The following is a 26,588-nucleotide window of genomic DNA, read 5'->3' as shown; positions in this document are numbered from 1 at the left end:
CTGACTCCAGGGCCTGTGTTCTATCCACTACGCCACCTAGCTGCCCCTGAAAACCCAAGTTTCAAATGGCTAAATGCAAAAACAAACAAACAAACAAACAAACAAACAAAAAGCAAATCAAAAACCAGGAAATTAAAAGGCTTTACCAATTTATCAATAAAGTAAAAGGAAGTTTTTCTGATTTCAATTGGAAGAAAAATCTGACCGAAAACACTTGTGTTGGGAAAACAAAGACATCCTCTACACTACATAGGGGCCTTCTTCTTTTCCTCATTTTTCTTTATTTTAAAATAAATTCTGTAAGGCTAAAATAGATGGTGTTCCACCACCACCACAACAAAAAAAATCCTTCATAGTGAGTAGAGAGAGTAGTGACCCTGGAGTCAGGAAAATCTAGGTTCCATTGCTACCTTTTCCTCTTTCTGATTGTGGGAACTTGGACAAATCGGTTGAACTTCTGGGTGGCCTAAGTACCTCTTTAAGACATAAACAAAGAATTTATAATGGATAGAGTCATAGGATCAAGTTGATCTTTAGAGGTCATGTAGTTCATTTTACTGATGTGGAAACTGAGGCTCTTGAAGTGACCTGCCCAAATTCACACGGTTAGTAAGTGTCAGAGAAGGAATTTGAAATTGGGTCCTCCGACTCAATAGTCAATAAAAACTCTTTCCACGTAAAAATTTTGCCTCCCTGGTTGTTTGATGTTGCTTGTCCTTCTTCCAAGAAATGCAGTTGAATTGAATTGAAGTAAAGGGGTACAAAGTCACCAGCCTCACTTTTCTCTCTGGAGTCATCTGGGTCCAATGGCAAGATATGGATCCCGATGACTGGAGGTGACTCAGGATGCAGAAGGAGACCTTGACCTTTTTAAGCTGAGGTCTTTTAACAGTTTCACTTTGACTGAGGCAACACCCATTCAGTTATTAAGACTAGGAAAGAGAAGAGGCAGAGAATGGCCTCTTTTTCCTAGGTCAAAAAAAAAAAAAAAAACAACACAAAAACAATCTGGGAGGGGAAGATTCTCTGGGTTTTTGGTCCAAACAGAAACAATTGTAGTTACATTCTCTCTTAGCCAATCAGGGCCAAAGAAAGACCAAGTGGGGCTTGGCCTGGGACCAATTGAAGACAGCCAGAATGACCTGGGTTAGCAGGTGGAATCGAATTAATGGGGGTGGTGTGGGATGGAAAGGGGAGTGACTGTACTTGAATCAGTGAGGGAAAGTGTCCCATCCTTAGAGCTCTTTACTCTGATGAAATCAGGGTTCTTAAACAAAAGGAGAGGGCACCAGTTCTCACTTAATAATTTTGAAGCTTGCAAAGTTCACCTTGGTGTAACACTTTTGAGGTTTACAAAGCACTCTCTTCACTGTAAGCCTGGAAGGTGAGTATTATTTATTATCCTTATTTTACAGATGAAAAAACAAAGGCCAGATTTATAGGTAACCACATGGCTAATAAAGTGAGAACCTTGCCTCATTGTTCACAGAAAAGATCCAGGCCACTCAGGAAGACTTCCCCTCCTCCCCTGCTCTTCCTCTTCCTCTAAATCACTCCACAACTATCTCCTCTTAGGTCCTGGTCTCACAAGAAGTGGCCAAGGCAAACCTTTCTATATGTACAAGTGATCCCCTTCTATCCTCTCTTCTTCAGCCTCTCCCTTTCTGATGGCTAATTCCCCATAGTCTACCAACATCCCTCCAAAACTCTCATCTCATTGATCTTTGCTTGCTAGCTATTTGTCTGTATCTCAGTCTCCCCTTTCTTTCCTCCCATTTTCCTCTTAACTCTTGCAGTCTGGCTTCGGAACCTCACCATTCAATTGGGACATTCCTTTCCAAAGGTACCAATGAACTGCCAATTCCACTACCCTATTCTCAATCTTGGTCTCTCTGCAGTCGTTGACTCAACCTATCAAGTCTTCTTCCCTCTAGGTTTTCATGACACTGCTCCACTTGAACTGATATCTCATAGACATCTTAACATGTTCAAAACTAAACTCATTTTCTCTCCTCCCCCTTTTCTAACTTCGCTGTTACTGTCACCTTGGCATCCTCAGCTCCTCACTATCTCTCAGCTCCCCATAATGAGTCTGTTGATTTTTACCTTTGTAACATTTCTCTCCTCTGACACTGTCACCGCCCTGTGGTAGGCCCTCAATCACCTCACTCTGCAATCAAGGTACACTCCTAGAACTGGATATTTCCACTTCCAACCTCTGGGAATTTTCATGAAATGGAATTTCATGGCATAGAATTCTCTCCCTTCTCATCTTGGCTTATGGGTCTCCTCTCTTCTCCGGCTTCCTTCAAGTCCCAGTTAAAATCCTGCTTTCTCTAGAATGCTTTTCCTAACGCCCTTTAATTCTAGTGTGGAGGGGCAACTGGGTGGCACAGGGTAATAGAGCACCAGCCCTGGAGGCAGGAGGACCTGAGTTCAAATCCAGTCTCAGACACTTAATAATGACCTAGCTGTGTGGCCTTGGGCAAGCCACTTCACCCCATTGCCTTGCAAAAAAAAAAAAGATATCTTCATTCTAGTGTGGAGGAGTGGAGAATATGCTGAATTTGCAATCAGGGCAAAATGACTTCAGATCTCTCTTCTACCACTTACTACTGAAGGTTTTGACAAAAGTAGCATATCTCATTTTCATCTCATAACAACTTAATAAGGTTAGGTAATACTCTATAACAGATAAAAACAATCAACAGACATATAGTGTATTCTGTGTGAAAGGCATTGTGAAGGCCTAATGACTGGTGCATATAAGTAAACATATATAGGTATATATAGATATAGATATGGATTATATAGGTAAACATAAAGTCTAATCAGTGTGTGGATAGAGAACAGGCCATAGAGTCAAGAGGACCAAGGTTCAGGTCTGTGCGACCTTGGGCAAGTCTCTGGATACTTTCTGCAACCGCAGGACTTGAGTCACAAATGCAACCTGTTGGTCTCTCAAAAATAAATCCCAAACAAGGTCATTTCTAGCTAAGGAGAGGCAAGACTTTATGCAGAAGGTGGCCTGTTATGGTGAGCTTTGGCAAAAGGTGGGGGCTCTGGGAAGCAGATGTGAGTGAGAGGGAACTGTACAAAGTCTGGGAGGCAGGAGACCGCCGGCTCCAGCCAAAAGCCTTCATCACATATCTACTTATGTTCTGAAGAATAAATAATAACGTAATAAAATAAATAATAAAAGTCTCAGCCCCCCCCCAGTGTTTTTTTTTAGGTTTTTGCAAGGCAAATGGAGTGAAGTGGCTTGCCCAAGGCCTCACAGCTAGGTCATTATTGTCTGAGGCCGGATTTGAACTCAGGTACTTCTGACTCCAGGGCTGGTGCTTTACCCACTACGCCACCTAGCCCCCCCCCCCCCCCAGTCTTTATAGAGGGTCGGCCAGAAGAAGAAAGAGCGAACATGTGTGCATGCATGCGTACAGGCATATATGGAAGCATTCATCACCCAGCTGCCATCTCCGGAGAGCAAATCGATAAATAAAGTCCGAGGCCTGCCGGGGTCTTTTGTGGAGGCTCGGGAGGTGAGTGGCGTGTGTGCAGACACGCCCAGACGAGCATGTGCACACATGTCTGGAGGCATGTATGTGAGCACACACGTGTGTTAGGGCGCCCATCACGCTGCCGTCACGATACCGCGTCTGTCCGTCCGGCTCTGCGGCCATGGGCGTGTTCCCCTCGGGGGTCCGGGCGGCAGGACCCCCCCCCACCCCCCCGTCCGGCTGGAAGCGCGCGGAGCCCGGGGGGCGCCGGCCGAGCCTGTGCTTGCATCAGCCCGACCCCGCGCGGCCGCCGCGGCCCGGCCGGACTCCGGCGCGGCGCGCGCAGCCCCAGGCCGGGCCGGGCCGGGGGCGGGGCTTGCGGCGCGGCCCCGCGGGCCGGGCCTCGCGGCGGGCGCGCGCGCGCGCGGAGGGCGGGCGGCGGGTCCCGGGAAGAGCGCGGGCGCGGCGGCGGCGGCGGCGGCGGCGCGGCGGGCGCGGCGGCGGCGCGGCGGCGGCGGGAGGGGAGGCCGGGCCCTGGAAGCGGGGCTCCGCGCTGGGACTGGTTCCTTCGCAGCCATTTTCCGTCCAACCAAACAGCCGATTGCAGACGGGAGCCAACCAGGGCCGCAGCGGAGGTTGGTGCCTGCCTCCGGCCAATGATCGCGGCTCGAGCCCCTCCGCCGCCGCTCGAATGAGCTGTCCGCCCGCCGCGGGCCCCACAGCGCCGCGGCCGCCCGTGGCCCGGGCCCGGCGGCCGCGGCGCGGCCTGGCGGGGCGGGGGGAGGGGAGGCGCCCCGCCCCCGCCCAACGGGCCGGGGGCGCTCTAGAGGGAGGGGGCGGGCTGGGGCCCCCCTCCAGCGGCCGGCCTGCCGGGGCGCCGGGTAAGTTCCGGGGAGCCGCGTCCCCCCCGGACCCAGGACCGGCGGAAAATGACAGCCCGGGCCCCCTTTGTCACCCCGCGGGTTCTAGAAGGGGGGCCACAAAGGGGAGGCTTCTGGTTTGGGGAGCCCCTCCCCCCGCGGCCGGGGGCCCTGCTTTGGGGCGAGGGCCGGGGCCCTGGGAAGCCTCGTTTACCCCGTAAACGGCTTCATCTGCGCGGGGCCCGGCCTCAGCAGCCCGCGGCCGGGGGTGCCCGGGGGGCCGGGGGCGCCCGGGGGGCCGGGGGCGCCCCGGGCAGAGTGCTGCTGGGGGGCCGGGGGGCGCCCCGGGGGTCGGGGACCGGGGGCGCTCGGGGGGGCCGGAGGCGCCCCGGGGGTCGGGGGCGCTCGGGGGGCCGGGGGCACCCGGGGGGCCGGGGGCGCCCCGGGGGTGTCGGGGGCGCCCCGGGCAGAGTGCCGCTGGGGGGCCCCCGACGAGCTGCTTCTGATTAGGGCCCGGGTCTCCCCAAACCCCAGCCCGCTGCCTGGGAGGGGGTAGCAGGGGAGCATCTTCTCCCCAAATGTGCAGCCCCAGTGAAAGGGGGAGACTCGGGCCTTGGCCAGAGGGCAGAGGGGAATGGGCTTCCTCCGAGGGGCCGCATCTCCCCCGTCCTCCTTCAGGGACTCGCTGGCCCCGATCCGGGACTGGCAGAGAGTGCCTCCACCTCTCCTAAAATCCTTTCCAAGGAGGCTTTTCTGTTGGCAGCCATAGGCATGTGTGTGCATTTGTATCTTGATGAGGGCCTCTCTTTTCCCCTTCCCTATTTTTGTTATGGAAAAACAGTTATACAAGAGAAATTCTGGAGGTGAGTCCCCTGTTGTTGCCCCCCCCCCCCCAAAGTGTGAAAGTTCTTGGAAGTGGACTTGGGCAAAGAAGGAAACCGAGTTGAGGCTCTAGTGTGTGAGAGAGAAAAGCATTTCCTTCTGTTTACAAATGACACTTTCAAATACAATATTGTTGGAAGAAAAAATCAATTGCTGGGAAAGGGTTCAGCAGCATCTTATCCTTTAAAAGAGCCCACTGGAGCCCAACAGACAAGACGGAGATGCCCAGACATTTTCAAAATGCCACTGCCCTTCAAAGCCTGGCCCATCGATCCTGGGGTATGAGCTGATTTCTGGTGTGGAAAGTAACAATCAGCAGGAATCAGGAGCTAGATTGTTGCCTCTGCCTGGTGCTGAAACTAAGAAACAGCCCTTGTCCCTCCATTTAAGGATTAGCTTGTTGCAAAATTCTAGTTGCTGGTGCCAAGGAAGGCTGCTAGGCTAGTGCTTTTCTTAGATAAAAATTAGCATTTCTTCAGACATTAAACAGATGTGTGAATTTCTTTAAGCCTTTATATAGAACTCATAACTTCCTTTTTACAAAGGACAAAGTACAGTTGCTTAAAAATGTACATTGATTTTGTGTGGCCTCTTAAAAATGCAATCCTTACTGTATGAGGCAGGGGAATTTGGTGGGGTTTGGCCTTTTTTATTCAAGTCCTGAGAGAGACTTCTGATGGTCTTGTAAACCAACCCGCCCATATTTTGCAGTGTAGGAAATAGTCCCTGAAGAAGTAAAGTGACTTGTCCAGGGTAACAAGGTAGCACATGGAACCGGCCATCATTGGAACCCAGGTCTTTTGATTTTAAATTTAAAAACCCTTCCACCAGTTTTAAGAGCTTTGTTCTGGGAATGTTTTGGCAAACAGATGAAGGAGCATTGTTTTCTGGCTGGGGAGATGCAAAGAGGTGGAATAAGGTGGTGGTGGGGGGAATGTTTCCTGATCAATTAGGTATAAAAGAGTAATACTTAGAATTAGGAAATTGCCTTTTTCATATGAAGCATATTTCAAAATGCCCTTTGTTAGAGCATTTGATGAAAGAAAAGTTGTCTGGCTTTTGTTCTTGGCGATTGCATGCTAAAAAAATAAAGACTGAAGAATTCCATCTTAGAGTAAGAGATGTTGGTTGGATCTTTGTGTCCTGAAGAGAGGGGAGTTTGCAGCTAGTTTGTGTTAGAAGTGGGAGTAAAAAATGAGAAGAGCCAGTTCTAATTCTAATCTTTTTGCTGTTTGTGATAACAGATCAAGGGACTGGTTAGATCACTTCCATACATAGGACAGTAAAGTGTTGCTTTTAACACTTTAACCTTAATTTCTTTTTCTATCTTTTTTTTTTGTTTTATTCATTGAGCAACATAATCTTCTCCTCTATAAGATTTTATCTAACTTCACATTTTCAGAGGTTTAAAAATTTTTTCCTTTTTAAACTTTCTTGCACTGAGGTGATAACCTGAAGGGGATAAAGACAATCATTAGACTCTGAATGTTGAGGATTTGGTTTGGTTCTTCAGTGTTATTTATAAATAGCTACAGCTTAAGTTGACTCTTTTAGATGACCTTAGAGAAAGCTATAACCAACCATCTCATTTTTCATTGAAGAAACTGAGGCCCAGAGAAGGGAAGGGGCCCCTGTCTCTTGCTTCCCAGGCTAGTCATCTTTCTGCTGCTCTCCCATGACTTGATGTCACTGCTCTCTCACTGTCCGCTCTTTGCTTCTGGTGGGCACAAAAAGAAAATCCAGAGCTTTGTTGGGACACCAGGGCAACTTTATGGAGGTCATTTTTTTCTGAAACTTCCTTTATTCAGCAAACATTTGAATTACTGAGCTGGGCATTGGTATCTTTCTAAACCTGCAGCACAGTAGAAGAATTGAAGGCAAAAGTAAAGCTCCATCCTTACCATGCTTTTCATTATTAATAGATACGGAGAAAGTTTGTTTCATAGTTGGTTCAAAGCCTAGCTGCTCTTGGACTCACCATTCTTGGACTACACAGTTCCTATAGTGGTTTATGAAGATAAATTTAGTTCTTAAAAGATTTTTTGTTCATGCAAATCCATACAATTATTCGCTACCTGTAGCCTCAGAGTTGGGGCAGATAGGAGAGAGAAATCCAGGCTCCAATCCATATTTCCACGTTTAACATCACTGTCAACTCCCTGACCCCCAGTCTAGAATAGAGCTTAAACCACCTACTCGCCCAAGTTTTTGTGAGACTCTTAAGCCTTCCTTAAAGCATACAACTCCCAACTGATGAGCCTTGTCTGAATCACATTGTATTTTAAAAATACTTGTTGAACCACTTTTAGCTGTTGATCACTGACCTCAGCATGTGGCATTTCTGTCCAGGAGGAGATTGCTTTCTGTCTGAAGAGACATCTAAGGTCATGACACAGGAAGTATTTAAATGCTCAACTTTGTATTTTTGGTTATAAATGGAGTAGGAGTGTAGAGAAGAGAGATCAGCTGAAGTAGTCAGGAAGTAGCCTCTGGAAGAAGTGGAACTTAACCTGGGCCTAGAAGGATGGTTCCCACATAGATAGATGGCGGACATCCAGGAGACTGAGATGCCATGGGCCAGGGAAGAAGGGTGGGAAATTAGCGACTAGATCCTTCCTCACGAGAACAGTTCTGGATTGGGGAATGCTCGGAGATGTTGATGGCTGTTTTAGGATGGGGACCCATGATGGGAGCAGAGGAAAGCAGCAGAGGGGCTGCTACAGGTGCTTTATGAGCAGGAAGTGGCATGGTGAATAGTTCTAGGAAAGTGCCTTGTAAAAATCCAGTAAGAGAGATTGGAGGAAGAAGCGACTAGAAGCACTGAAACCATCTGGAAGAGCATTGAAATTATTTTGGCCACAGTGATGTGGGATTATATTGAGGGGATTCAGAGGAAAGAGGAAAAACTAAAGATGTCTTTTGCTTGTATATTCCACTTGTTTGATCACTCCCCCAGTTAAATCCTCCCTTGAAACCAAGAGAAATTTCAAGGGACATACCAAAACAAGAGCTTGATTTCAAGATGGGATTGAAGGAGGAGGCTGGTCAGAAAGCTGTCTGATGTAGAAGGCCGGTGATACAGTTCACAGAAATAAGACAGCAGAATAAAAGAAGCTGGTTTGGTTAGGGATAACGAATTTAATTTAGGATTGTCAAGTTTGCAGTGATGATCATTTTATTGGACTGGGGGAAGGAATTCCAGATTTGGGATTGTTGAGGCCATGAAATTGGATGAGTTAACCAAGGCAAGTCAACATAAAAAGAGAAGGGAAGGGTTGGCCACTTTTGGGGACAAGCAGAAAAGGTGCATAAGCAGGAAGAGGCAGCCTCGTGGTCAGCAGGGAGGTTTGATAGGACCTTGGAGGAGGAGCACTGTGTCCACTGTCCACTGAATTGAGCTAGGATTATTATTATTATTGTTTTTTGCAAGGCAAACAGGGTTAAGTGGCTTGCCCAAGGCCACACAGCTAGGGAATTTTTAAGTGTCTGAGACTGGATTTGAACCCAGGCACTCCTGACTCCAGGGTCAGTGCTCTATCCACTATGCCACCTAGCTGCCCCCTCTGAGCTAGGATTTTTAACTGGTGAACTTGAAAATAGTTTGTGTTGTGATGGAGAGCGGAAGTGGGGCAAGGAGTGAGCCCTCATGTTCCAAAGGACAGGAAGGAGTTATTAGAAGAACAGAAGGAAGAAGTTATTTTAAAAAGGGTAAACAGTTTATATTTATCGAGCATTTGAGTCTTCTACCAAGTGCTGTCATCCTGCAACCTAGTCAAGTATCCTTATCCCCATTTTACTGCTAAGGAGTCAGAGGAACTCAACAGTGAAATGACTTTTTTGCTTATTGTCCATGTAGGTCTGACCTTCCCATGAGGACTGTCTGCCTCTGAGACCAGTGGCAGATTCACACTTAGGAAGAAAGGATGGAGCTTTAGGAGACAAAGCAGCTTTATACAGTGTTTGCAAATCTTAAAAAGCTATAGAAATCTCAGCTATTATTAAACTAGAGAGGGCAGGCTGTTGTATTGGAAGGAGATCCTGAAGAAGGAGAAAAAGATACTATCTGACCTGTAGGTAGAATCAGTTGGGCAGGATCAGAAAACTTCTTCCGTGCTAGCATGGAAGGATGAGAGAAGAGATGGAGGAGTGAGTGATGGATGAATGAGGCTAAAATGGAGAATGTCATCTTTTGCAACTTGTTTTCCATCTGTTGGTTAAAGGAGAAAGAGCCAACAGAGCAAGGGGCTGTGCTCCCAGAAAGTCTAGAATGAAACCAAACCATTCCAAAGAAATGAGTGTATCGAAGACCAAATGGTGTTACCACTCAACTAGAGAGATTTTCCTAGTCTCATGCTTATGATCTGGTTTTTCAAGGAATATATTTTTTTAGAAATCCTTTGTTAGAATGAACTTGAATAAGATTTAGTAATTTAAATTAAATTTCAAAACACTGTTTCATACATTTTTAAAAGTGTCTCTGTAGATCTATATGAATTATCTTTTCATCAGCTTCAGGTTTTTGAATACTCATTCCCTGAGCAATCTGACACAATTTTGTTAGGTATCTTCTATGAATAAAGCAATGTGTCAGCGATCCAGAGGAGGAGATGATGGAACTCTCAGAACTTATCTTCACTCCTTCAATTGGGATCTGTGCACTCTTTAAAAATGCTGGCAATTACATCAGTTTCTTTCATAATCCCATGCATTTAAAAATCTTATTCTGAGAAGGGGTCCATGGGCTTTACCAGACTGTGCAAGGAACTTCTGACACAAGAAGGGCCAAAAGTCCCTGCTGTAGTAACCATCTCTGCCCTTCCCAAAGAATATGGACTGCTTTGGCCCGGGGGGGGGGGGGGGGGGGGGGGCTCGCTCGCGATCATAAGGTGAAAGAGAATTAATCAGATGATAGTCTCATGGAAACTGGACTCTTGATCCAGAACAAATCTAAGGTTATTCCTCATATTAATGTCTTATTCTACTGTGGTGCAGCACATAACTTCTATTATTATCTATGAGGCTTTTTATCTTTTAAAATTCTGGCTACATTTCAAACCTCTAATGTCCATTAATGACATTTCTTAAATACTTCTAGTGAGCTTTGATAAACTCTTAGTGACTATAGAATGAACAGATAGATTGGGCAATTCAAATTGGTTTTCTGATACTCGATTTTCCAACCTGGTACAAGTAGTCCATTTGACCTTTAATTTTTACATTTGATCCTGGAAGGGGCCTATTGGGTTCTTCATGATTTGCAGAGTTGCCTTGAAGATTCTGTTCAGTTTGCACTTCTCCCAGTGCCCACTGGATGCTAGGCACGGTGCTAGAGTCCATTCTGGGGGTGCCGCAGTCTCACTAGGAGTTGGCACCTTCTAATGGCAGTTGCGGATAAACAACAAAACCAAACAAGGTCACAGAGTCCCAGTTCTGACTCTTCTCTTGGAATCTTTGAAGCTGTACCACTACACCTGCTTTTTGGATGAGGTTTATCAAATAGAAATAGCAATGATTATGGTGTGTGTGTGTCATAGAGTAATTCCAAGGAATAATTCATCATTTGTAAAACTTGTTTCCAATATAAAATGGAAATTTCGAATCCTGAGATGCTGGAGGAGCCATACTTTTAATGTGCCTGCGGATGGATTCATTAAAGATGAAAGGAATAACTGAGGCATCCGGAAGCGCTTAGCACTTTATCATGACCTAAGGGGGTCACTCAGGCAAAAATTCCCTGTTCAAGAAAGCCTCCTAGCACTAGCAATGGTTTTACTTTGTGTTTAGATTGTCCCAAGTAATTATTTGCTCTGCTGCACACCTGCAGGTTTGCCTTTTATTCCTCTAAGTGAGCTGCCAGCTGCAGCATTTCCAGCTAGGAACACCTAGAAGATTGTTCCAGTCACTGTGTAGATCACAGATGAGCTCATTTATGCCTGTCTTAAAGGTCAGTTTGTTTTTGATTCTATCTCCCATCAAGAGCTTGGAATTAGCAGGGTTACCTCCCATTGGAGTTAATGAAGGAGACTGGGTCAGCCTTGGGTCATCGATACAGTCCCAAAACACAAATCATTGGAATAATAAAATCATCACATTTATATAGTTCAAGCCTTTGGGAAGGCTTCAGTAAAAGATTATTTATGATCCCAAAAGTTTCTGTAAAGAATCAACATTTTAATGAAACATGGGGGGAATAGACAAAAAGGACCAACTTGTCCTCATTCCTTTGTCTGTTCCTCTGATGCCCATAGCTTTTCAGTGTAACCCATAGAGCATGTTAAATGTCTGTTACTGTGTCTGTGTGTGTATGTGTGTGTGTGTTGCTTAGATATGTTCAAAAGCATTGATACTTTATCCCCAAAAAGTTTTAAATTTTGTGTCATTTCACCATGGTGATTTTTTTTTCTGAGAAATTGGATAAGGAGACTGGAGAAAGGGTTGGCTTGGGGATCAAGACCTGGATTCATATCCTGCCCCTGCACCCTATTAATAGTAGGACTTTGGGCAAATCACCTTTTCTCTCTGGGTCTCAGTTTCCTCATTTGTAAAATGAAAGGATTAGACTAACAGCAGAATTCTAAGGTCCCTTTCTAGCTGTAAATCCAAGATTCTTTGATCCTTTGAAAAGGAAGTGGTATTTAGGGCTCTACACTCTGCTAGTCATTTGCCTAATTGTTAAAAATGCCTTTTAATAAGGTGAAAGTATTTTCCCACCTTTTACTTTAATCATTAAAGCAACCCAATGAAATAAAAATTGTTTTTTATTTGTGGGCTGAGCAAATTAAGGTACAAAGCTATTGGAAGGATTCTTGCTACAGTGCTGTGGCTATGACAGATAATATGTTTGTTGATTTATACTAAGGGTGCCCCTTGTCACTGAAGTTTGGGGCTTTTATCTTCCTTTGCACAAAGCTTTCCGAGTGATTCTCCTACAGCCAAATTAAAGAGGCCTCTCGCTTTTTAGTAGATTTGTCTCCAGAGCAGGTTTTTTTTTTTCTTCTGGGCTATGACATGGTGCTTTTTTTTTTTCTGGTTGTTTTTGTATTCTTTGGTTTTTTGGTTTTTTAAACCACAGGCAGTGTTGATAGTACAATCAGGCCTGGGTTTGAATTCTTGCTCTACCACCTACACCTGAAGCAAACTGCTTCACCCTTTTGGGACTCAGTTTCCTTATCTGTAACATGGTAGCTTTGAACTGGATAACTTTGAAAGATTTCTACCAGTTTTCTTGCCGGTGAGTTTTTTTTCCCTGTGAAATCATACTATTCAACTAAATATCTGTTTGTGAGGTTCTGATAATAGGATTGAGCAGGATTTCAAGGTAGAGTGGAAATAGCTAGTTTCCTGTAATCGTTACAAATAGTGCAATTTCTGGTCCTTAATTCTGTTAGCCTTTGATTCCCAGGAGAAATTCACTTGTGACCAGGAAATAGAAGGCAGTAAAATGCCCTGTGATCCCTGGGAGACAGATAATATTGTGACTTGGATCTTTAGCCTCACCTCGGAAGCATTTTTCTAGCACCTGATTGCATCCTCTTGATTCCTTCAATAAACATTCTTTTTTTTTTTCTTTTTCTGAGTGTCATTTTATTTTTTTCCAATTACATGCAAAGATATAAACATCGATTCTTTTTAAGATTCTGGAGAAAATACAAAGATTCTTGCTCTCAAGAACCTTACAATTGGGTTATACTGATCTAGAAGGTCCTTTGCAAAATGTAGAGAACCTCTTAATGATGCACAAATCCTTGTTTTTGTAGAAATCCTTTATTTCTAAAGGAAACTTTAGACAATGATATTCTGTCCTTCCCTAGATTCCTCGTTAGCAGCTGATCATGACTGGTGTCACCTGCGGAAAATAAATCAAAAGTTAGATATGCCCATTGACAGTGTTAGGTCTGAGGGCCAGAAATCTGCCGAGAAGGTTGTAGTAGACTTGTGAGTCTAGAAGGGCATTGGGACTCTCTATACAAAGCACCAGACACCATCCTTTAGAAAATTTTATAGAGAGCCTATTTGATCCTCCCAATAGCTCTTATTCTCCCTATTTTATGATTGAGGAAGCTGAGGCAGACAGATGTGCCCAAGGCCCCAGGGCCACAAAAGTGTCTGTGGCTGGATCTGAATCCCGGCTATCCTGACTCCAGCTTCAGAGCCCTTAGTCAAGGTTCCTATTAAAGAGGGGATTGAGGCAGGAGTGGTCCCACTAGGGATGCAAGTTTTATTAGGAAAGAGGCTCATTTTTCTTCTGATCTCATTCCTATCACTTCTTTTACAGGCTTAGGAAGTCTATAGAGGTCATGAAATATACACAAGACCTCAAGGTGGAAAAACCACCAATATTTCTATTTAGTTAGGTTTAAATCTGTGCACAAGTCTAGATAACTCACCTGACAGCTTAATAACTTTGTCCCCCACCTTGTAGTTTGGACAGTAATTTCTCCTTTTGTAGAGTATTGAAAGGGCTTTTTATTGTTGCTTTTTTCCAAATAGATGGATGGAGATAGTTCGACCACAGATGCATCACAATTAGGAATTTCAGCAGACTACATTAGTGGCAGCCACTATGTGATACAGCCTCATGATGGTAAGAAACCTGCTAGTTAAAACGTGTCAACTCCATTTCATTAGCATGATGTTGTCTGCTTCTCTTTTCGCCTGCTTTTTCTTTACTTTTCCTTCCTGGTTAAGAAAACCCAGGGCTAGCTGGCAGCCACCTCTGTGGTGTTTATAACAGGCTTCTCTAGCCAAGTAGCTCCTCATGGCCCCTATGTGTTAAGCCTGGGGATACAAAGAGGATGAGACAGTCCCTGCTCCCAAGAAGCTTTGAAATTCCTGGGAAAACAGAAGAACCCATTGGAATATCCTTCCTGACTTGTGTGTCTTCTTTTAAAAAGTGTTGATGATCTTACTGTTTTAAAATTCATACTCTGCCCACAAATAAGGCAAAAGATGGAAGACTGAGTCAGTACCATCTCAGGCCACTGGCCTGCATCTGACCCTAGCCCCTGATCTGGGTTTAATGGCTTTAAGCTCCTCTTGTGAAGGAATCATTTGCATGCAACATTAGCTAACTGATCTTTTCCAAAAAGAACTGAAAGTATAATAGAAAGGCCTGAATCAAGGGTCTATGGTGTCCTTACAGTGGAAAAAGGGAGAGGAAGATGCCCCTAACCATCGAGGCCAGGCCAAGGCAGGAATGATGAGAGCTCCAATTTATTCAAGACTTTGCAATTCACAAAGCACTTCCCTCATAACAACCTAGTGAGGTAGACAATGCAAGTATTATTCTGTCCTCTCTAGAAATGGTACAGTCAGTGGGCACGATGACAGTTCAGAGTTGAGAGACTTTACTGCTAATTGGTATGAAGAGGGAGTATTTCATTAGGGAGCTTGATGCTTGAGTGGGGCTTGGCAGGGTGGCTAGCCTTGGAACTGGTAGAGGTGGCAGTGGAGGGAGGTAGGGATTCTTGAAAAAGAAAAATGGCATGAATATTGTGAGGCTAAGAAATGGAATGAATGGTTATTCTCTCTAGTTCTCTATCCCAAGGGTCAAGAACTAAATCACCACAGTTCTGGCCTTTACTGCTGAAGCCTGCAAAGACTCTCTTCTTCTGTGGTTTCAGATATTGAAATGACCCTTGTTTCTAAATTATCTTCAGATACAGAAGACAGCATGAATGATCATGAAGATACAAATGGTTCAAAAGAGAGCTTTAGAGAACAAGACATCTATCTTCCCATTGCCAATGTGGCCAGGATCATGAAGAATGCCATACCTCAGACAGGAAAGGTAAGTGAGGCAGGAGATCCAACAGCTTCGCCGTGTATTCCACTGTACACACTCACTCATAATGTTCTCATTAGAGCAGCAAGTTATTTGTTTAATTACTGAGTCTTATACAGAACAAAACAGCCTTTTAAAGAATTACTTGGTCTCCCTGAAAATAACACGCTGTATCCTTTCAGTTTTATTCTATTTTAATTCTATCCTGTTTTCCCTTAAACGTTTTTTGGTTCAAGTGTTGGGAAGGATTTTTTTTTGGAAACCCAGTCCTTATTCGAAATAAAAAGTATTCTAAAAAATGGATGAGTTGCTATGAATGAGTGACGTTTCAATACCTCGAGTATGGTGATTGGGTCATGACATAGGTGACATGGAGGACACAGTTCTAAGACTGGTAGACAGACTGTCATGGTCAGAGACCTGCTTCTGACGGGAACAAACTTTGAAACAGCCCTCATTCATCTCGAGTGGGGAGGTGGCTTTTCTTTCTGTGTCACCCCCCAGGATTCTGACTGCATACTTTTTTTCATATAGTTGCCAAAGTATGGCTCAGGAATTTTGCTCTACAGCTTTTGTGTGAAAATAATGAATTTCAGAGATTGAAAATGAAGCATGAAGCCAAGCCTGTGGTTTCAGGTCCTGGTTGGAAGAAAATGTCTTTTGTTTATGCTTAAAGAAAACTTCTTTCTTTAAATGGAGACCTGCTGGCTGATAGCTCCAACACATCTTCTATGAGTGTTTAGCTGCTTTGGGGAGCCAGAAGATCCCAGGCAGATTTGAATAGTCTTGGTTAAATTCTATTCAGGGGGGGAAAAAAATTCAGGTGATTTCAGTCTGTGCTTGGTGGCTTGCTTTCCAACCCCCATTTTCCAGGAATTTTCTCTTGGCAGTTCTGTGTTTATGCAATGTTTTATTTACTTTATTGAGAGAAGCCTTCAATCATCTATTGAGGAAGACACTTGAAAAGGCTGTGTGGTGTTGTGGGCAAGAATTATTATTGTCATTTGTGATCAGAGCTCCAAGGATCCCTTGGAGGACCACCCTCCACCCTTCTTAGCCAAATCAGGTGAGACCCCACATGGGAGAGCCCAGGGCTTCCCAAAAGAATCTCATCAAGTTCAGCTCTCTGTTCCCAATCGCCAGCTTGCCTCTTGTCATCTCTGATCCACTTAGAAAATTCTGTTCTCTTAAAGTGCATCCTTCAGTTACTTGTTGAGCCCTGAAAAAGAGAGAATAGCACCTGTTGTAAATAGGTCATGAGATGGCCCCACCTCTTTTCCTTATGAGGAAAGTGGTTTGAGTGGTTTTTGTGTGAGTATATGTGTCTGTGTGTTTTGGAAGTAACTGAGGGCTCCCACTTTGTTTTGGTTAGGCTTCACATTGCAGAATCCCCTAGCTAACCCTACCCCTCTCTATTCATGAAATGTTTCTCTTCAACTAGATGTCTGCCAAAGAGTCAGTGCAGAGGAGGACCTCTATTCAAACCTCATTCCTGATGCCTCTTACTAGTGTGACTCTGCCCCAAAACACTAAAACTTCTAGGACAGCTTGCTCATCTGTCAGCAGAAGGGACTTCTGATTACTTTCTGGCTCTTTGGCCAAATTTGTGAACTACTCAGCATAATTCTTTTTTTTAAACCTAAAATTTTTTTTCCTCAATCAAATATGTAAAAACAGTTTTTTTAATATTTGCTTTTCAAGATCTCAAATTCTAAATTCTCTCTTCTTCCTCCTTCATTGAGAAGGCAAGCAATTTGAATATACGTTGTACATGAGCAGTCATGTAAAACATATTTCCATATTAATCATGTTGTGAAATAAAGCATAGACCAAAAAACTACAAGAAAAATAAAAAAAATTTTTTAAAATATGCTTCTGGTTTTCCATATATAACCTATGTGAAATTGTTACCATTTTAGGGAGGGAGGGAAGAAGAGAGAAAATTTAGAACTCAAAATTCTTTTAAATGAATGTTAAAAGTTGCTTTTACATATAATTGAAAAAAAATAAAATACTTTAAAAAAAAAGTATGCTTCAATCTGCATTCAGATGCCATCAGTTCTCTCTCTGGAGGTAGATAGTATTTTTTACATCATGAGTCCTTCCACTGTAGCTTGTTACTTCCATGTGGGTTTTGAAATCAAGGAGATCTGGATTCAAATCCCACTTCTGTTCCTTACTTCTTCTGTGTGATGTTGAATAAGCCATAATTCCCTCTCTCTGGGCCTGTTTCCCCATCTGTATTGCCGAGAAGAACTAAGTCATAGTTGATCTTCCAAAAGTATTTGCTGTTAACTGTGTATGATATTCTGGTTCTGTTCCCTTTGCCTTGTATCCTCAATTAGTGTGTGACTGGCCTTGTATCAAATTCTGAAGATTCTATCATTCTTATAGCACAAAATTTTCTATCACAGTCATATATAACAACTCATTTAGCCATTCTGCAATTGATGAGCCTCCCCCCCATTCCAATTTTTTAGCCGCCACAAAGAGTTACTATAAATATTTTTGCACGTGTAGATCCTTTTCCTTTTTGTTTTTTTAACTCTTTGGGATACAGACTACACACAGTTTTATAACCCTTTGGGGATAGTTATGAACTTAATTAAATCAAAGGAAATAATGCCAAATTTTAGTGAGAGGTCAGTGAAAATCAAAGTAATTTTTTCCTCACCCAAGTTCATGGACATCAAGTTAAGAAATTCCTTACTAGATTGATGAGTCTTATGTAGATTATCATTAACATTGACCAAAATGTGAATCCACTCATCTCATAGGAGATAATTTTACCATAAATGTCAGTGAATTCACATTTCAGTCTGTATTTCTCATAGAATTGGTAAAAAGAAGAAAAGATTAGATAAATTCCAGAGCCCAACTTTTGAATTACAGGATATATATGACAGAACAGTTCCACTCCTAAGTGTAGGATTCTTTTGCCTCTTTCGAAAATATGATTTGAGCTACCTCATGGAGGAGCCGTTGATAACACGTAGCAGCTGCTGTCGGATAGTAAGTTCTTAAGTTCACAGCAGTTTCCCGTACAAAGGACTCTTTGCATTCAGTGGCATTGTTATACACCCCTGGCCTTAAAAGCAGCTTGTAGCATTCACTGTGTTGTTCTAAATAAAATTTCATTGAGAGATAAAATGTAATTTGAATAATGTGTTCAGTGTACTATAGTCTTATTTTAACAGCTTGGGAGGGAAGTGTAAGGAATGTATGCAGAGATTTACCCTGGATTTCTCCTGTTGTTAGATTGCTAAGGATGCTAAGGAATGCGTGCAAGAGTGTGTGAGCGAATTCATCAGCTTTATCACATCTGAAGCCAGTGAAAGGTGTCACCAGGAAAAGCGGAAGACCATCAATGGAGAGGACATTCTTTTCGCCATGTCAACTTTGGGTTTTGACAGTTATGTGGAACCTTTGAAGCTTTACCTTCAGAAATTCAGAGAGGTAGGTAAGATGCTTGCTAAATGTTGCCATCAAAGAGAGTTGGTACAACCTTGACATTTCTATTTATCATATGCATATCAAAAAGCCCAGTCTGCTTGATCAAAAGAATACATAGCATTTTTGAGACTTGGTCTTTTCATTGATGCTTTACTCTTATCTTCACTTATTCGGGCTCGAACTGAATTGAGTAGGAAAGTTGGAGTATCTGCCTCTGGTTATTCATTTCTTTCTGTGACAGGAGGAAAGTGAAGTTGTAACCTAGATGTGGTCTCCCTTACAAGTTGAGTTTTTGTGTTGCTCAGCCTCTGTTGTTTTGGTTCATGATGCACTGAATGGGACAGGTGAATAAACGTTACTCAAAGAGTGTGCATATTGCTCCAACTCTAGAAAGGGAGTTGGACACTTCTTGTTTTCCCGTGGGGGGGGCACCTCCCCCCTCCCCCGCCAGTAGGGGTTAGTCTCTTCTCTTGCAACATGTAAGAACTTTCTTCTTTGTGAAAACTTATTGTGTGGTTTTCACAAGTTGACAGAGTGGGAATTGAAGAGATCATACGAGAGAAAAAATGACAGATTTCAGCTGATCCCAGAAGTGAAGTTGGATTTAGCCTAAGACAACATCAGTCACATTTTAAAAATGCTTTTAAGAGAAATGAAAGGAGAGGAGACCTGACTTCTGATCAGGAGATATGTTTGCTATGAGAGAGCTACATTATTAAAAATGAGACAAGAGATAAATTGGCAACAAAACAGCATGATGGAAAAATGGTATTAAATTAAATAGAAGGGTGGGATCAATCAAATTAGTCTGAAAACATCGTGGCAGAATGTGCAACAAAGCACATTGATCTGAAATGAGGTTTGAAAAACTTTTATAGACAAAGATAACATGTTTAGAAGAGTCAAATATTCAGAGAGAAAATCTGAGAACTTTGGATTATATACCAAAGGAGGATGAGGTTAGTAGTATTCGTATTTGTATTTCTATGTCACCAAAAAAAATTTTTTTTAAAGATAGGGAAATAATATTTAAAATCATGACCATAAGTATCTTCAAATTAAATGTACCTTGTATAAATATGAGAATTATAAATAAAATCAACTTTAAAATAAGTAATAATAATTTCCAACTAATTTGAGAGATTTAGCATAATGTATATTATTGTAACATGACATCATCCTTCCCAAATTTATAAATCTAATGTACATAATCCAAACTTTTCATGGTTGTGCTTTGTAGAATTAGATAAAATAATTATCAAATTGATACAGAAGAACTTTGAAAAAGCCAAGAATATAAGGGAAAAGTAGGGGAAAAAATACCTTCCTAGTGAAGTCTCAAATCATAATATAAAGCAATGATTATAAAATCCTGATTCTGAACAAAAAAAATAGAGATTGGTGAACCAGATTAGGGAACCACAACCAATTGCATATACAGTTACTGCCTAGTGTAGAATAAATCTAGCCACAAAAGAATTGGATGTTTATTTATTCAATAAAAATTGTTGAGAAAACTGACTGGTAGGAGGGTGCAAAATGAGAATAGGCCAATAATGTCATACTGTCATCTACCACAACAAATTCCAAGTAAATTAAATAACTTAGAAATTCTATTTCCTCATCCTTTAATTTTCTTTTGCCACTTACATGTCATAGGAAAACTGGAAGACATGGAAAAGTAGTTTTCACAACTGTGAAGAAGGGTTACGTCCTTACCAAGTGGTAACTTGGACAGAACAATGGAAAGAGCATTGGTGGGGCAGCTAGGTGGCACAGAGGATAGAGCACCAGTGCTGGAGTCAGGAGGACGTGAATTCAAATCATCCAGTCTCATACATCTAATAATTACCTAGCTGTGTGACCTTGGCAAGTCACTTAACCCCATTCATTGCCTTGCCAAAAAACAAAAAGCTCTTGTTGTCAGAAGACCTGGCTCCCAGTTCTCACTCTGATGCCAATTACCGGTTTGTCCTGGTCTCCTTGGACCCCATTTCTTCATCTGTAGGATGAAGAGGATAGGATTTACATAAGCTATGTAGAATATATTTGATGATGCTAAAATTTAAGTGTTTGCATACCTCTAAGAGGAGGAAAGTAACAAATTGGTAGGAGGAGAAAGGGGATTGCATTAAACTTTCAATGTCTTCTCTGTAGACTTATAAGGAATGTGCATTTGAAAGAGGATAAATGATGAAAAGGATATAAATAAGCAAGTCTCAAAGGAAGCAACCTTATTAAATCAGACAAACGGAAATTAAAATAACTCTTGGATCCAGTTGGCACCTGCCAATTTACAAAGATAAATAAAAGAGAACAAAATTCCTTTAAGATGCAGCCATGATAAAATCATCATGCGTTTGGTGATGTTTCCAATGAGTGGTAGGATAATATTCCTCCACAGCATGGTGGAGTGTCTTGGGAGTTGAAAAAAGACAAATGATCATTAGCAATCTTTGTGGTTTAAATTTAATTTTCTCATACTTTTGTTTGTGTCCCTGGAAGTTAATCTTTAAAAATTAAGAAGACACTTAATAATTACCTAGCTGTGTGGCCTTGGGCAAGTTATTTCACCCCGTTTGCCTTGCAAAAACCTAAAAAAAAAAAATCTCCAAAAAAAAAAATTAAGAAGAGTAAAATCTCAGATGTTTGGTTATGCTCTAACAGTGGTGGCCCCTAGGCTCCCCAAAAGGCTGCATGTCTTTAGTGGGGCAGCTTCCCTTCTTTGTGCTGCTGCTCAAGAGTCTTCCCATCCTGCAGTCCTCTCAGATCCCTCACCCAGGGACTCCCCACTGTTTCTTACTCTGACTCTGGGACAGAAATTGCTGATTGATACCACTACTTAGGCACAGTTGTAGATCATTGCTGTTAAATGTAAAGAGAAAAAGGAGTTCCACATGTAGCAGGTCTCCAGAACTTGAGACTCACCCATCAGACCTGGGCTGCATGGAGTGTGGTCAGCCCGCCATTTAGAATATGGAATTGGGGCTTTCACTTCGTTGCTATGCTGCTGGTGAAGGGCAGCCAGTGGAGCAGTGGATGGAGTCAGGAGGACAGGAGTTCGGATTCAGCCTCAGCCACTTAACACCAACTAGCTGTGTGACCTTGGGCAAGTCACTTAACCCTGATTACCTCACATCCAGGACCATCTCTGGTCATCCTGATCCATATCTGGCTACTGGACTCAGAAGGAGGTGAAAGTGAGATTGGTGGCTTAGCACCGCTCTCCTCACTCAAATCCAATTCACAGGCTCATCTTAGTATCACCTCCCTGATGTCTTCTTGGAGAATGAAGGACAAATACCATTATGCTATTGGTAGATTGAGAAAGGAAACTCATAGAATTGTCCTAGCTTCTGACTTCTGTTTTTGTGGAGAATTAGAAGACCACACTTTGAATTTCTCTTTATGGTGTGTGGGTAAGCAGGCACACATAGCCTGGTGACAGCAAATGAATGAATGTGCTTCCTGATTAGTGAATAAAGTCAATATTTGTGTCCTGACCTGTAAGGAAAATTTTTTCACTTTCAAAAGTAACAGAAAAAGCCGTAAAATGTTGCCATAACAACCTTGTAAAGATTTTATGGTTGTATCATAATCGTTAAGAAATGTTAATATGCTCTGTATTAGTGAAGCTACCAAATCCCTGGTTTTAGGGAAGAAGTCAGTGCAGATGGTCCTCTGGGAGGGTCTTTTCTTAATTCCATTTGGCTTTTCTTCAGGCAATGAAAGGAGAGAAGGGGATCGGAGGAGCGGTCACGACTACAGACGGCCTGAGCGAGGAGCTCACTGAAGAAGCTTTTAGTAAGTCTGCTGTGGGGCGGGGCGCCAGGGAAGCGTGGCCTGCACCTGTGTCCATGGGGAACTTTGAGCCCCAGCTGCCTACCCCAGCCTGTCACATGGACTTCCTGTGGAGGAAGTCCAGTCACACAGACCTCCCCCAGGGCTTCTTAACCTGGTCTAAGAACTTATTTTTTTGATTTTTTTTAAAAAAACTTTTATTCACTGTATTGCAACCAATTGGTTTCCTTTGTAATCTTAACATTTTATAATAGGTATTTAATAACCTTCCGAAAGGAATTTAGCAGACTTTCCCATTGTCGAGTTATTTAGCTCTTCACAATCTCAGAGTTTTCTTGGTAAGGACATTGCTTTTCCATTTTCTTCTCCAGATGAGGAAAATGAGGCAAGCAGGATGAAATGACTTGCCCAGGGTCACACATGCCTGGTGCTCTGGGCACCACAGGCTGCCTACCTGCCCCAAACTACTGGACTGCCAAATTGCCAGCCTGCCTTTAATCTAGCTTTATTAGGAGAGTTGGATTCGCTTCATTACCCCTTCAATTTGGAGCACAATGGAATGCAGGTGTTTTAACCTGCCCATCATGTGTCCACTTTGAGAGCCCCTTTAGTATCTGACTGACTGTTGGATGACTCAGAGATAAAGAGGCATCCAGCCCATTCCTCCCAACCACACCTGGCCTGTGTGTCATACAGGGAGTGAAGCTTGCAGGCTGAAGAGCTATAAAGACTTGAGGAAAGCTTGCCACCCTCCAAACTTAGGATCATGATTTCCTTAGAATGAGAGGAAAAAAAGCTTTGATAGTTCCCTAAAACATCCCTGCCCTTGCCCCATTCTTCTGTCCAGAGAGAAGGGTGCTCATTTCACTGCCACATCTCATGGTGTTTTGAGACCCCCATCCCTCTCTCCCTTGCACTTTTTGGTCCTGTGGCATCCTCTGCATCTCTCCCCAGCTTCTCTTACCTCCTTTTCTGGATCGGGGCAGGAGGACTTGTCCTTCAGGAGTCTGTCCTGTGCACTCCCCCTTCTCTCTTGGTGACCTCTGTTCTCATGGGTTTTATCCAATTCATAATCTCTGTCCTGAGCCCCAATCTCCAGTGCTCAGCAGCCCACTAAATACTTTGAACTGATCATCTCAAACACAGCCTAATTAAAGAGAACTCCTCTTTCCCTCCTGGCCCCACCTCCTCTTTGTTTCTGTCTGCGGGGTCCTGCTCCTTTCTCTGTACAATCATGTGGCATCTTTCCACCACCTCATTCTCCTTCCCTAGGGGTCCAGTTGCTCATTCCTCTTCTCTCCAGGCAAGCCCTGCCACCTGCCTGGTGCAGGTGATCCTCCTCTTTGGTCTCCCTGGCTCCAGTCTTCCTCGCCAGTCATTTCAGCTATAGGCCATCCTCCCCCGAAAAAGTCTTTGAGACCACATTCTTAACATTTTTGTAATGTTTTGTGCTTGCTACTTTGTAGTGATTGCCTCAGATAATGTTTTTAAATGTAGAGAATAAGGTACAGAGTTATACAGGAAACTACTTATCTTGAAATAGTTATCAAACTATTTGTTAAAATAATTTCTAACCCTCAGATGACACATCTCTACTCTGGGGACAGTTATTTCGGATTCTAAGGGCAATAGGTTTCTTGGCATTTCCAGGAACAAATACAAATACCTGTTTGGCGTATAAAGTCCTATAGGAGGGAAAGAGTTCATCCTCCAGAAGCTTTTCTTGGGGGATATGAGGAGCAGCAGCACTTTGTGCACAGTTTTCTCTGCCCAGGTTCTTGTAATATCTGGTACCTGATAGGGAAGGATTTAATGAATGAATGTGGATGGATTACCCTGATTTGACATAGGAAAGAAGGAGTGGGCAGTCAAGCATTTGAAATGGGAGATTTCCTTGAGGAAGATCACCCAGCTAACCTTTGACAGGGTTGGAAATAAGAACCCAGGGCTTTTGAACTTGAATTGTGGAATCTTGGGACTTGACTAGAAAAGCTTTCAAATTATGCCATAAAAATGCGTTGTGTCTCATTTTGTCTTTTAGCTAACCAATTACCAGCCAGTTTAATAACCACAGATGGCCAGCAGCCCAATGTTATGGTTTATACAACATCCTATCAACAGGTATTGTATCGGTTTCTAAACTTCCATTTTCATTGATCTTTTAACAAAAAGAGGTCTTGTTATAAAAGATTATTAAAAAGTGAATTCTCTTTTCTAGATTTCTGGTGTTCAGCAGATTCAATTCTCATGATTTCAAGAAAAGTTGGAACCGAGACCATAAAAAGAGAGGAAAGAAGTGGACAGTTCGAAAGCAGAGACATTATAAAGAACACGCGGGGAAGATAATGTCTCTTTGTATATTAAAAAGCTGTAATGTAGCTTCCCTGATGCTTGACTAATTGAGGTGTGACTTCCGACTGGAGAATCTTTTTTCATGAATAATTTCAATGAAAAAAAAATTTGGATTTTAAAGGTATTAAAATATTTTTGTTTTGTACAAGAGTTTGTTGCTCCGTATGACTCCTGTATGCATTGTATATTGCGATTTATTACTGTCGGAGATTTGTAGACAGTTTCTTATTTTCATATTGAATCATGTTACTTTTGTATAATTCAAGTACACAGCTGGGTTAATTCATGATGTTGGCCCTTTTAATAAACTATGAGGGTAGAGTTCCTTTGGAATGCAAGTTGCCTTTATTCTAAAATTGAGTTGGTCTCGGTTATGTAATGTCTTGCATGATAACCTTAGCTGGATTTTTAGCTATTGACATATTTATTGAAACTTAATTTTTAAAGGATTTTTTTCTCTTTTCTCCCACCCCACCCCCCCCACCCCCTTGACAAATGGCTTACCAGCTTAAGTGGCTACAAATGTTTGGGGGGAGGGAGTTGAGAGCCTTTTGTGTAATTTTGAAAACCTAAATGTTAATCCCTAACCAAGCATTGTCCAACCCATTCGATTTAAAGATCCCCCCTTAACAGTGTTCTCCGTAATTAACACTGTTTATTATACTTGTTTATAAGAGTCTGTCATATTGAGTTAGTTATTGAAGGTCTTTGGCCAGATGGATCTTTGAATTTCCTTAATTTATGAATTTTATTTTATCTCATTAATATGTTGGATTTAATTTGGTCACAGTGCTATTGAGATGACATCCTTTTCATTTTGTATATGGTTTTTTCAAAGCAAAATCTTAAAATACAACGATGTCCTCTTTAAAAAGAGAAGTTTTATAATCTGGTGGCAAATGAGCTCTTTTTTACTTTTTAATTGAAGCGTTCAAGTTTCCTGTTATACTAGGGGAACTTTCAGAACTGTTCCTGACACCCTCTGTCCATATATCTTTGGTGCATGTGTGAGCGAGTGAGTGAATGAATGAACTGGAGGCGAGTGTGAAGAGAGGGCTCAGACTTGCGGTTTGTTGTCTCTGTCTTTGCAATAAACTCTCATTAGATAACAGAACTTGGTACGACTTAGCAAACTGCTTTTCTTAGCTCTCTTTTCTCGTGGGGGTGGGGGAGTGGCATTTGAGGGTATGACTGTTCTACTGGGGATTGATAGTTTCGGCCCTGTTTTATTTGATAAGGCTTCACTGTAGCTCCTGCTGTAGTCATGTCAGTAGAACTGCATTTAATTAGAGCAGAGCAGGCATCTTCTTTGGCTAATGGATGTTTTCCACATGCAGGAGAAAGTTGAGTTTTACACCACCTGCCCTGCTCCAGATCCTGCAGGGATAGTTTGCTTACCTGTGGTTCTGGGCACCATTTGAGTCATTAAGCTACAGGCACCATCTTTTTGTGCCCATTCCCATTCCATCCCATGACATTGCCCAAATGAAGCTTGGGAAGCATCTTGTCTTGTTTTCCATGGTGTGATATGGACAATGACCCGTGTGAGCACTAACTTCTGGGCCTGCTCCTGGATCATAAGATGGTGGATGCTTCATAAGAACTTGCTGAATGGGGATATTTTTCCCTTTTTTGTCCTCCTCGGCCACACTGGCGGTAGAAAACCTCTTGAGTGGCAGTGCTTGTATACTAGGGTGTACACAGGCTGGTCAGCCTTTTTGTACAGACTTCAGTCCGAGAGAGCTGGCTGCCTCCCTGGCATTGTTACCAACTGGGGAATAGGGGCTGGGATTTCAACAATGTTTAAAACTCAGACCAAGAGCCCTGGGAAAGTTAGGTGACTTGTCCAGGGTCATCCAGCCAGTCCCTAGAGTCTTGGATTGATGCCCATTGTGATAGGGATTGCCAGCTGATCTGTGACAATTGCATAATCCTCCCCAAAGCAAAATCTTCACTGCA

At 42.8% G+C, this 26,588-nt stretch overlaps 2 protein-coding genes across 5 annotated transcripts in view; one reads left to right on the top strand and one right to left on the bottom strand.

Moving 5' to 3' along the window:
- Positions 1–4,012: 4,012 nt before the first annotated feature.
- NFYB (nuclear transcription factor Y subunit beta) lies at positions 4,013–24,619 on the top strand. Of its 4 annotated transcripts, none has more exons than XM_074226740.1 (8): positions 4,014–4,132; positions 11,064–11,183; positions 13,730–13,823; positions 14,899–15,029; positions 18,282–18,479; positions 22,199–22,280; positions 24,319–24,398; positions 24,496–24,619. In XM_074226740.1, the coding sequence occupies exons 2-8, from the start codon at positions 11,157–11,159 to the stop codon at positions 24,526–24,528; spliced, it is 645 nt and encodes a 214-aa protein (XP_074082841.1). In that variant the 5' UTR covers positions 4,014–4,132; positions 11,064–11,156; the 3' UTR covers positions 24,529–24,619. The 4 variants fall into 4 exon arrangements, with proteins under 4 accessions (XP_074082843.1, XP_074082841.1, XP_074082842.1 ...); XM_074226741.1 differs by lacking the exon at positions 4,014–4,132 and adding an exon at positions 4,277–4,378; XM_074226742.1 differs by lacking the exon at positions 11,064–11,183 and having other exon boundaries at positions 4,013–4,132.
- HCFC2 (host cell factor C2) overlaps positions 15,346–26,588 on the bottom strand; it is a 59,181-nt gene continuing 47,938 nt past the window's right edge. The window contains exon 17 of the transcript XR_012476293.1: positions 15,346–16,242. The gene's annotated coding sequence lies outside the window, so the exon portion shown is untranslated. The remainder of the gene's footprint in view (positions 16,243–26,588) is intronic.

Source organism: Macrotis lagotis, chromosome 2 (assembly GCF_037893015.1).
Source record: "Macrotis lagotis isolate mMagLag1 chromosome 2, bilby.v1.9.chrom.fasta, whole genome shotgun sequence".
Taxonomy (NCBI): Eukaryota; Metazoa; Chordata; class Mammalia; order Peramelemorphia; family Peramelidae; genus Macrotis; species Macrotis lagotis.
This window is presented reverse-complemented; position numbering and strand designations above follow the sequence as displayed.